This window comes from Gossypium hirsutum, chromosome D02 (assembly GCF_007990345.1).
Source record: "Gossypium hirsutum isolate 1008001.06 chromosome D02, Gossypium_hirsutum_v2.1, whole genome shotgun sequence".
NCBI lineage: Eukaryota > Viridiplantae > Streptophyta > Magnoliopsida > Malvales > Malvaceae > Gossypium > Gossypium hirsutum.
Genome location: NC_053438.1, coordinates 38,917,740 through 38,930,673, shown reverse-complemented (window position 1 = coordinate 38,930,673; position 12,934 = coordinate 38,917,740). Strand labels below are relative to the sequence as shown.

The 12,934-nt window shown below is 34.5% G+C and overlaps 1 protein-coding gene across 1 annotated transcript; it reads left to right on the top strand.

Moving 5' to 3' along the window:
• Window positions 1-9,540: 9,540 nt before the first annotated feature.
• LOC107887166 (AP2/ERF and B3 domain-containing transcription factor RAV1) lies at window positions 9,541-11,131 on the top strand. Its single transcript, XM_016811327.2, has one exon. The coding sequence runs from the start codon at window positions 9,916-9,918 to the stop codon at window positions 10,954-10,956; it is 1,041 nt and encodes a 346-aa protein (XP_016666816.2). The 5' UTR covers window positions 9,541-9,915; the 3' UTR covers window positions 10,957-11,131.
• The last annotated feature ends 1,803 nt before the right edge of the window (window positions 11,132-12,934 follow it).

Sequence of the window (12,934 nt, the reverse complement as noted above, 5' to 3'; positions counted from 1 at the left end):
GGAGAAAACCATATTCATTTCCAAATGATTCCATTTCTCCATTTTCATTTTCATTTTTGAGAAAACTATAATCATTTCCAAATATTTCTCATTTCTCTATATTCACCACTTCTATCCATTTATGTTTAATTGATTCAACATGCAATTCATTTTGAGTTTCGACGAGCTAGCGAAGGGACCGACTGGAAATGATTTATAATTAAGTTCCAGATTTTCGCCTATTAATTATAAACTTATTTAGTCAAGAAGTCATTCCACTATAGTGTCATGACTAACCTCTCCTCAAAATCATACCATTACGAAAGCAACTCAATCAGTGCTCGTCTCATGTCCTTGTCATAAGTGTGTTACCCTTATAGGATATCTTTAATCTCTTTGGGATAATATTTGTTCTCCCAATATGATCTTATTTTAACTTACGGTAACAATTACATCTTCTTTCATGAAAAGTCAATTACTATCAAATAGGAATCAAGTCATTTATCACAAAAACGAACAACTCATGACCATGTTTACTTTTCATCAACCATGTAATGCCAATGAGAGGATATCATTTGCCCATGTCTCGGGATATGAATTCCATTGTTGTGTATAACACTACATAGTGTAGAAGTCGTATACCCAATGCACTAGCTTTCTGTCCCATATCTATTTGAACTTAGGCTTTTACTTACATCAAAGTATATGAGTCATGCATACAAAGTCTGTCATCCACTCAGAATTTAGGTATGTCACACTATGAACTTTACTAGTGAATAAATCCATAATCGGATTCAGGGTGTATTCTTCTTGGGTCTAGTTGGATGTACTGCTAGTCTAGTTGGTCGCATCTATGTCTCTATCTTTTTGGAGTCATCCGCTCCGATGCCCAAGATAAAGCATCTCTCCAATTAGACTTGATAAACGGCATATTAGTCTTTAATCGGTTTGTTCATTTCTGATTAGATTAAGGACATGTTTAGGTTCGTCTACTAATATAAGTTGTCTTTCTGTATTATAATCTGACCACGTAATATTGCTTAGTATTAGTTTAAACATTAGACAACCAATGAGCAACATTTGCTTCTATTTTATTTAAGTGTAAACACCACATGAGAACAATTATACAAAGTATATTGATGTAATTCATAAATAATTTTATCAACCAATCTGTTCGAAAAAATTACAAGTGGACTTAGATGAAAATACTACATTTAGGGCATTAGATCCAACACTAATAAGCTCGATTGTAGTAGAAGAGATAAATAGTACAATCTTCTCCATGCACCGTGATAAAGCACCAAGCCTTAATGGCTATTCAATTGTTTTTTTTTTGAAGCCATAGAGCATAGTTGGAAAGGATGTTGTTGAAGCAGTTTGTTCTTTTTTTAGCACTAGACAATTGTTAACTACTTTCAACTATATTATTATTGATCTTGTGCTTAAGGTTCTTAATCCAAGCCAAATTTATGATTTTAGGTCCATTTCCTATTGCATCACCTTTTACAAGTGGGTAACAAAAATTTTAACAGATAGGTTGAAAAAGTGTTTGCCATTAATTATCGCTAGTAACTAGAGTGCTTTCATAAAAGGAAAGACCTAATAGACAATGTTATCTTAGCATAAGAACTAGTCAATGGTTATAGCAAGACCATTTCATCCAAATGTGCCTTGTAGATGGATTTAAGAAAAGCATTTAACTCTTTAAGTTGGAGTTTTGTTCTCCAAGTGTTGAAAGTGCTTGATTCTTGTCAGAAAATGGATTGAAGCACATATAAGAAAGCCTAAGCTTTCAGTAGTTGCTAATGGTGGATTTGTAAGCTCTCAAACCCTACCAAAATGCTATGGTTGAATCGTGAAGATCACATTAGTCACCTACGTGACAAAACTACCATATCATTCGTTGAAACCTTAAGTACTCTCTCTTTTTAGAAAAAAACTATGATTTACTTTGTTATTTTTGGAAAAATGCTTCATTAATTAATGCAATCATTCTTAGGTGAGCTTATTAGAATTAGAATGATTTATAAACACTTTGCTCATTGTTTCTCTTATAAAAAACTTTGTTATCTTTTATAGCAGCGGAAAACTTAGTTACTAACCGATTAATCATTAAGTCAAGTATCATGCTCAATCCAATTTCAAAGTGTGCTAATAAAACCAATTTAATGTGTCAATAATGCATACATGAAAACCCAAAGTAGAATAAAACCCAAACCATAGTCCAAAAACCAAATAAACTTAAGAAAAACTTAAGCAAAATAAATTATAAGTCCGAAGCCCGTCGCATCTCCGCATGCCATGTCGAATCCTAATCTCAAGCATTACCTAAAATGGTTGAAACTATGGGGTGAGCTAACTAGCTCAGTGTGAGTCTAAACAAATAAAAACATTCCAGTAATCATTCCAACAACAATCATCATTAATATCAATGTAACTCAAGCATAGCAAAAACATTATCATCCGAAAGTGTCATGGTCATAACATTATGCATAATGATTTTTCCTACCCAATCATCTGTTATACACCACGAATTCCTTTGAACTCGTCTTCCAAACTCCAAACATTGCGAGCCAAGCTCGATACGGTTAAACCACCATTATACATAATGCAGTTATACTGCCTTTAAAATAAAATGTGATATTATCGAAAAACTCATTACTCACGGTGCAGTGCACTGAAAACATACATGAAAACTTAATATGCTGCCACTACTCCACTTAACTCCTCCGTCATCCACATAATCCCACTCCATGAACATGCGAAATGTCATACAAATCTCAAGAAAACATGTTCTCATTACATTCTTATTTCAGTAGCATGATTTACATGCCTTTATTATAACAATCACTTTCAATTAGTAATAACACTTATCAAGTGTTCAATTTTACCATCAGTACGGTGACATTCCAACATGCTAGAGTTCAATATCATCATTTTATCGACTGGGAGGCCTTACAGGTGGTTCACTTAGCTAACAGAGTTCGAACCCTAATCGACACGGCTCTGTTGGACTAGTTTTTCACGATCGTAGTGCCTACACATATTAAACTCACACTAGAGTTTTGTTCGATGTTCATTCTTTAACCGGCAATTTCACAATGTGATGAGTCACAGATTCTCTTTTTCAAACTCGAGTGTATGACACGTTATCTAAGTATCTTGGGCTTCAGAGCCTCCCTTTGACTTTATTCCAAGGAATGCATGAGTACCTAGGATTTTTCAACATTATCTCGGCATATCCATCGATCGACCCTACTTTATTGGTTTTGCTGAGACTACGGCATGGTATAATCCGGGCTAGTCTAAGGAAACTTGTTTACCTCCGAACCTACGCTATATTCATGCTATTCTGGCCAAGACACTGACTATTCGGATGGAGAGTAAAAATGTCGTTGGTACTTCAAATGCGTATTTTTTCTGGAGTATAACGACGAGCCACCTGATTGATGTTTCCTACTTTGTAGCCTCTGTTGTCGCCACTAGTCAGATCGGAGTAGGAAGAATCCTATCTGTTTGGGCCCTTATGTGACTCGACTAGCAAGATACTTTAGACTACTTGACACCCCAGAGCAAACTTCCTCATTCACTTTAGTTGAGTAGATGATTCTGTAAGGATTATCGAAACAATACCCGGGAAAGAATTCACCTAGATTTCATCTGTCACTATCAATCTAAATTACGTTATTTCTTTACTTAGTATCTTGATCCGTAGAAATCCCTAAATTATGCAAATATCTATTTCGAGAATAAGAGCAACTAACTCTAGGCCAATTAATTGAAATTTCTTTCTAATTAAAAACCCTATTATCGCATTAACTTGATCTATGGATCCCCCTATTAGATTTGACTCTAATCCGGTAGATTTATGTAGTCCTATTTCTAGGATTGCATACAACTCCATTCAGTTATGCTAGATCTCCTCTTAAATAGAGTCTATTCCTCCTATGATTTAAACACATCAAACTGGGATCAATACCCTAGAAATATTAACCCATTAATTAAACACACGTCATTAAGAACAAAAAAACTAAGTTTTTATTGCATAAAATAAAAATTAAACGACAGAATCCATCTTAGGGTTCATCTCCTCTAGGTAATTAGAAAATTAGTTCATGCTTAAAAATAAAAACAACCAAGAAACAATATAAACGAAAGAACTAAAGAAACTCATGATAATCTCCTAAGATATCAACTAGGAGTCTTCAATCTTGATGGAAATTTGCTTTAGAGTATGCTTCAATGGTGTTTTTTGAGTTGTTTTCTTAAGTATTCTATGGAAACTCTCTCTTACCTTCTTAATTTTGTCATATATAGGTCTTGGAATGCCCAAAAAACCTAAAAATTAAGTTTTTCTACTGCCTAGAGTGCAGATCTGCGCAATTAACATGGCCTACTGCATGGTTGTGTGGCAGGCTGTGTAAAAGGGTTAACCCATGTGGCTCTTGTAACTTGCTTTGATTTTCTAATTTTCACATTTTTTTCACTCCTTTTGCTCCCAAATGCTCTATTAAGCATAGAAACATGAATTTAAAGGATTATGAGCATAAAATTCACAATTAACATCGAATAATCACCCAAAAATGTATTAAGAATGAGGTTAAAATATGTTACTTTTTAGCACTTATCAACATTACCATAAAAATTTCCAATTCCAAATCGGCTAGGCTACTTGCGCTGATTCAATATGAAACATGCGCGCGGACGACTAACAGCTTCACTGCTAATCCAAGATGTTTAAATCATCGCCTAACACCACAAAATACTTAATAATCAGTAGCTAAACAACAATTTAAAACCTTTATTTCATCAACTAATATATTCCCCAATAAACAAGTCGAAACTACGCATTAACTAGCAATCAACTGCACTTACGCTTCTCGATTTTTCAGAATTGAGTTGACGAATGATCAAGATCGAATTTTCCTAAGTCACACATGATTAAAGGCTGATTAGGAAGGGTTTTAGGAGATCTAAAACTTTTTGGAAATAAGAGGCAAAAATAATGAAAACAACACCTCTTTTTTATGGATATAGGAACGGCGCACCCTCCACCATAGGCGATAATTTGGGGTTATTTTAGGGCTTAATAAAAATGGGTTTAAAAGCTAAAATTCATCATTTAAAACCTTGAAAACCTTTAAAATTTTAGATATTGAAAAGTGGGTATTTTATAAAAAATCGATAAGAAAAACAGAAGGGAAAAACACTTACCCTAGCAAAATCAATGAGGCGGCAATGAAGGTCTTCATGGCAACAATGGAGATCGATTTTTGGAGTAATAAAATATCAGTTTTAAAATTGGAAAAATATGAGAAAATGGCAGCAAAGGAGAGGAGGAGAAAATGGCACTGCTTCCTTATTTTTCTTTTAATCACTAAGCTATTTACTCATCTTTAAAATAATTTTACATTCTTTTAAGCTAAAATTTGGGATGTTACAGGATTGGTAGGGCATATCTTTTGTGCAAGAAAGATTATACAAAAGGATCCCTCATTCCCATACTTTTTTTATCCTAGAAATGAATGTCCTCTCGTCTTTTCTTAATGATGTTATTGTACATAAAGTGTCTGGATTATCATTTAAAGTGTTGATGACCTCCTAGTTTTTGTAAAAGGGAAACTTGGATTTAATGCTAGCTATTAGCAATATTATGGGATTCTTCTACAATATTTGTAACTTGTAAATGAATAATTTAAAGAGTGAATTATTTATTCCAAGGATTAGTCTAAGTGAATTGTAGCTAATAGTGGAATTTATTGGTCTAAAATTAAGGGCACTCTCTATTAAATACCTTGGAGTACCTTTAGTTACTAAAGGTTTAGGATACAATGGTTGCAAGCCCCCTTTTTTCATTTTTGAGAAAATAACACAAAATTATGATTTGGGTAGTAATTCAGTTGTTAAATATTATAGTTGATCCAAATAATCATATTAAACTTTTAGAATTTAAAGTGCAAAAATATGTTGTTACCCAACAAGGTTTTGTAAAAAAAATAAATTCAACTATGCAACTCATTCTTTGGAAAGGGCTAAAGGTCCAACTTAGGGTGCTTGGGTGTTTTGGAAAGGCGTTTGAAATCGTATATTAGAGGGGGGTCTTGGTGCCAATGACTTACTAACTTGGAACAATAGTTGTTTATTTAGGAACCTATTAATGATCTATGCAAATTCTAGTTCACTGTGGGTTGCATGGATCAATCATTATGTGTTAAAATGAATAAATATCCAATAACCTCATCTTTTGCAAAGTTCTAGTTAGGCATGGAGAAAGTTGCTAAAGCTCGAAACCTTAACTCCACTATTGGGTAAGAGGCTAGGGGACAAATGAAATGGAAAAGGATGGAGATATCTTTAAAGCTTCTAAAGCATAAGATTTACACAAACATAGGTAGGAGAAAATGCCTTGGTATACGCTAGTATAGTGTTGATTTACCAAAGCACTTATTTATTTCCTAGTTAACTATGCTAGATAGATTCCCCACAAAGAGTATATTGTTCTCTTAGAGAGTAATCAAATATCCAATGAATATCTTGGTAAGCGTCTATGTCACGGGGCTAGATTTTTCGTCTCGCGATCCGTGCGGCCTTAGGTGATTCGTTTGTCCAAACTCGCCTAAGTCAACCTTTACTCAAGTGAGGATTCCTTTACAAGTCCTTAAAGGCACCAATTTGTATAGCGAAAGCAAACTTAAGCCAAAAGAAGCCACAAAGAACAATAGAAAGCCCCAGAAAAGAATACACACAAAGTGTTTGAGTAAATGCTCTCAGAATTCTATTACTCTTAAGAATTCAAGTACAATGAAATGATTTACAAGTGAGGGGGAGGCTTTCTATTTATAGTTGAGCTCCCTCAAAATCGACGGTTAAGATTAAATTACATCGATGGACAAGATTAGCCTATCCCTTAATTTTGGGGATTTACAAGATTACATCATATCATATCAAATCTACAAGATATGATTCCCCTACTTACTAAAAATAGCCTAAGTTGCCATATCTTCATTATCGGGCCAACCCGGCTTCAATCTGACAAGCTTCTCCAACAGTTCTTTGAATCAGACCAGTTCTCGTGGGCTAAATGTTCCCCATCTAATCGATAGACCTCCATGGGACATATCTTGTGCCATAGTCACGGGCTTTGCACTTTGACCCGTGACATCTACCCCCTTAAAGGGCTTGCAGAATGCGAAGGGTTAGTGATTGGACTCACTCCAATCCATACCTTGGGAAACTAAAACTAAATATCCAATGAACATGTGATGAGTGGAAAAGAAGTGAAGAACATGAATCATGTAATAAGAAGGCAAGTTGTTGTAGTGCTATTCATAATTCTTGCCAAGACAGAGTTATATGGTTGTTAGATTACTATAAGGGGAAATCATTTAAGCCTAGTTGGCCTAGTTGTTCTTAGACTTGCATGAAATGGTTTGTTCATATGTTGTTGTAGGAAAGGAACAACAACTTGCATAGCAAAAGGCTAAGGCAAATTCCATGTCAAGGGCTTAAACAAGGGGCCTGTCCCCCCTCCCCAAACCAAAAAAAAGGGGTAAATTTACCTTGTAGGTCGTTTAAAATTTAAGACATTATAGGTTAGTATAATGGTAAATATGCACCTTACCCCCAAAATGGCATAATGACTTATTCGACCCTCCAACTTAAAAAAAAACATTTTAGCCCTCATTTAATTTTTCACTTCTTTTAGCATTTAAACTTGCAATGTTTGTCAAATCACCTCAAAATGGATGGAAAAGTTAATGCATGTTAACTTTGTTGATGTGGCATACATGTAGATGTCATGTCAACAATTAATTAATTTTTAAAAATTTAAAAATTCAAAAAATTATGAAACTCTTTTTAAGAGTAAAATTCAAAAAAAATTATTAAAAATTATAAAAATATTTTTTAAAATATTTTATAATTTGCAAAAAAAATGCTAACATGGCATACACGTGGATGTTACGTCAATAAAATTAACAAATATTAACTTTTCTATCTATTTTGAGGAAATTTGACAAATAATATAAGCTCAAAGATTAAAAGAGTAGAAAAAATAAATGGAGGACCAAAATGACTTCTTTTATAAAATTAAAAGATTAAATAAATTATTATATCAAAAAAATTATGATTGATCTTTGACTCCTCCTAAAACAATATTCTAGCTTTGCTCCTCTAGTCCTCTTCCATGTTTATTTTAGCAACTAAAAAATATGGTTAAAGATAGATTAATTGATAGTAAAGTTGTTGCGAACCACTACGTAGAGAATGGGGTTTACATGTAAATAGGGAACAAGAGTAGTTGTTAGTTTCAAACTGGTCATTTTTATAGGTAGTAAAATATTGCCCTTTTTATTTTTGACCTTTTGATGAAAAAGAATATTGAAGGAAAAATCTCAGTGGATTGGAATCTCTAATTAATAGGACCCACCCAAACCAAAACCAAAAAATAAAACAGCCACCCGCCTACCCACTGTCTCCAAAGCAGCGCTCGATTTTTCATCAACTTGCTGGTAGTAATGGGTCCTCCGACCAAGGAGTAGGACTACTCCGTACAATATCCCACTCTATTACCACTGGTGGAATTGGATGTATAAATAATGAATTTCGAGGGAAAAAAATCATCAATTGAGATCTATACATGATCATGAGTTTTTGTTTCCTTTCTTTTATTTAGTATATGCATATAAAATCCATGTGATGTATCATATACAAAAAGAAGTACAAGTAATTGATTAAAAGATATAAATACTGTCTAGATCTAAATAGCTATGATATGGATGGTATTGATATTGGTATTAATTGTTTCGGTTTTGCATTATTAAGTAATGATTAGAGTGCATGAACAGGCTGGAAAGGAGACAAGTAGGGGGAGACGAGAGGAGAAAATGTCAATGTTGGTTGGAAATTAATTTATTATTATTCTTATGGTAACTAGGATGGAGAGATGGGTTTGAGAGGATACTAATTAAAGGACTTAAAGGTGAAGAACCTAGCCAATAAAGACAAACTAAAGCCTAGGAGGAGATGAGAAGGAATAAATCAAGGCATTTATGGTACTTATAATGTAGTTGTTGGATGGGATCAGCCTTAATTTGTCTTGTATTCAATGTTCAATGTCTATCTATCATCTCCTTCCAGATGTAGTAGGCCAATTAGCACCCATCCTATTGGAACTCAAAACTTCATATATATCTAGATTCTAATTGGTTGTACCAAATGATGCACCAATCCTTGCATTTTGATTAACCTAGCTAGCTAGTTGCATCAATATACAGATAAGGTTCTTATAATCATTTATTTTTATTTTTAGAAAGAGGGCGAGGGCATCCTATATGCTATATGCTGATGCTGGTGTTGAAGTTGAACTGCATGGCACCTAGTATAGACGGTCCACAATCACGTGAACCCCCCTTCAACTTGTTTTGTTGGGTCCCACCTCATACACATCCCATCCATGCCATTGTCATACTAGACACTCTTCCTCCTGTATTTTCCTTCACCTTCCGCTTCAAATATCCCCTCCCTTACCCTAAACATATTATTAGTTATATTACCCAAACTCCAATACAGCTATTTTTAATCTTTTCTCTCACCCTCCCACCATAAATCTTCCTCGCTTCTTACCCTACCTTCCTATCTCCTTGGGTTGACCACCAAAACCCTACTTTTTACCATTAAAAATCTATTTACTCCAAAACTATGAATAATCTTCTCTATTTCTTTTTCTTTCTTAAATGTATTTAACATATATTACCCACCCCCTATATATAGTCTAACATCACAACTCAACCCTTCATACAAACCCAACCCAACCCAACCCTCTCTTTTCTTCCACCTTTTGAAAGACAAAAATACAAAAACCAACCTTGTTCAACTACTGCATCCTCTGCCTATATCTTTTTCCTGTTTGTACAACCCAAAAGAAAGAAAAAACAAATGGATGGAGGCTGCATAGCCATAGATGAAAGCACAACCAGTGATTCCATGTCCATATCCATATCCTCTCTTTTACCTCCCGTTACCAAATATCCCGACTCTCTCTGCCGAGTTGGAAGTGGAACCAGCGTGATTGTGGAATCTAAAGCTGAATCTAAAAAGCTTCCTTCTTCCAAGTACAAAGGCGTTGTTCCTCAACCCAATGGCCGATGGGGTGCTCAGATATACGAGAAACACCAGCGTGTCTGGCTTGGAACTTTCAATGAAGAAGATGAGGCCGCCAAAGCCTATGACATAGCGGCTCAAAGGTTTCGGGGTCCTGATGCCGTCACTAACTTTAAACACCTCCAAGAAACTGAGGAAGATGGCATCGAAATGGCCTTCCTCAATACACATTCCAAGGCTGAAATCGTTGACATGTTGCGTAAGCATACTTACAATGATGAGCTTGAGCAGAGTAGAACAAGGAGATGCTATGGCTTCGACGGGAATGGGAAACGTGTGGTAGGAAACGAGGCTGTGTTTGGCTCTTTTGGTGCCGAAGTGAAAGCGCGTGACCAGCTTTTCGAAAAAGCTGTGACCCCAAGCGATGTGGGGAAGTTGAACCGACTAGTTATACCTAAGCAGCATGCGGAGAAGTACTTCCCATTGCAAAGTGGAGGTGCTTCTTCCAAAGGAGTTCTTTTGAACTTGGAAGACGTGACTGGTAAAGTTTGGAGGTTTAAATATTCCTACTGGAATAGTAGCCAAAGTTATGTGCTAACAAAAGGGTGGAGCCGCTTTGTTAAGGAGAAGAACCTTAAAGCCGGTGACATTGTTAGCTTCCAGAGATCAACAGGAGCCGAGAAGAAGCTTTACATTCACTGGAAGGCAAAATCAGGAGTGGAAAACCCGGTCGGGCTCAGGCTATTTGGGGTCAAAATATTTGGAGGAGCTGCAACAGGAAACCTTGGATGTAATAATGGGAAAAGGACTAGAGAAATAGGACTTCTGGCGTTAGAATGTAGCAAGAAACAAAGGGCAATAATTAATGCCTTGTAACACTACCTTACTTACCTTTATATCTTTTCGTTTTTGGGAAAATTTCTGACTGTAAAGACGGTGTAGCTAGCTAAGATGGAAGGAAAGGGAGTAAAACATGATGTATATTACAAAGGCAAAAGGCTGAAGAAAGCCGATAGAAAATATCTTTCTACGTTGATTAGTTTACAAACTATACATTTGGTAGCTTCATAATTAATTCCAGAGATGGAATGAGAGAGGGAAATTATTTGGTAATTGGTATATATGCAGTATTTCAATGAAAGAACCTTTGTTTGTCCTCAACTATTATGGCTAGCTAAGCTAACTGGTTAATTTGGCATATATGACTTGTCCAATAATAGTGATAATAAGATTTTGCAAAAGGTTAAAAGTATCACTACAAAGGAATTGCGTAAACATCGGTATATGCAATTTGTTTGTAGTGTACGATCGAGTAGATGATGATTATAAAGGTTACAAGCATTTAAGGAATCTTTGAAGATCGATGCATGTTGCTAGCTGCAAATCAACAATTAGGTCTTGGATCATGCATAAAAGTTTTTGCAAAAGGATGTAGTGGCTGCTTTTTTTAATTTACTTTTCTTTTTTGTCCCATTTAATCATATATATACATATGTATATTCTGAAGTATGAATCAGGGGCCTGAACATCCAGTCTGGTATGTGGAGGTCATTGTAATCTGATTTTCGTCGAGAAAGAGAGTTTGAAAACGATGAAAACGGCGCATGATTCTTTTGACGGGGTGATGAAAAATGCAAGGGAACCTAGATTAATACATCAAGATTGAACAGGTTTTCAATCTCCATTCAGTAATGAATGTAAATCATTGGAATACACCGAAGAGAAATCGAATAGATATGGGATAATGGTAGATTATTCCATTAATGCAGACGCAGTTTTAATGAGTAGTTGATTTCATAATAAACTAGTTGTCGGCCCCTGTGATCCCGAGATGTTAATTAGTATAATAATAATAATTAATTTTTATATATTTTTATTACAACTCTTTTTATTTACCAATTGTATTAGTTCAAATGGTATCGACATTATTGTCAAGGCAGGAGGTTGTGAATTCGATCATTCTTAAGTATGTTTTATCCTATTATTTAATAGTTGAATAAGGATTATGATTAGTTTTAAGCATGTACCAAAATAAAATATATTAACACTTAAAAAATCAAGCATGAATGCAATAAAACAACCCAACATAAAAGTTCAAAATAATTAATAAAAATAAAAATAAATTACTTAAAGTCGTTAAAATTAAATAAAAAATAGCATATATTGTAACACCTCATACCCGACCCGGTCATCAAACCCGAGCCATGGGATGTCACTACAGTAAACAGAGATTATCACATATAATTCCAACTTTAAACATTCAATTAAACAATAAAAACAATTCATAATATTTATTTCAATTAAACATGAAACTATTTCATAAATACACAATTAACATTAAAATAGAACATGAGTCACACAATGATAGTCAATTCAAGGCATCATCATCAAATACAACTTTTCTCAGGCCTAATACAAACTTACAATGCCATGATATCAACCTAAAATTTAACTAGGACTTATTTGCAATATTTCCAAAGTTACAGATCAATTAAAGCATAAATAAATTCTCCAAAGAATCAATCGTATCATAACATTCAAATATTATAATATGCAAATAAATTCGAGTCTTGATCGAGCTTATGAGAGCTCTTAAAGACAAAAAGCCCATGATCATGTTTTACTATTCATCTATCATGTAATGCCAATGAGAGGATATCTTATATGTCACACAACTAACTAAAAATACGACTAAGGCAAGTGCACCTATCGATAAATAGTATAGCTATGGTGAGTAGAGATATCGTATCCACGAGGACTAAAAGTATTAGTAATTACCGTTTTCCTATTATTTAGCCTACAAATTGGAGTGATTGTTTTAACCTAAGATTTACTAAACTAATCTAACTAAAGA

Coding starts and splice junctions, on each gene's coding strand:
- LOC107887166 (XM_016811327.2), top strand. CDS start 9,916: ATGGATGGAGGCTGCATAGCCATAGATGAAAGCACAACCAGTGATTCC.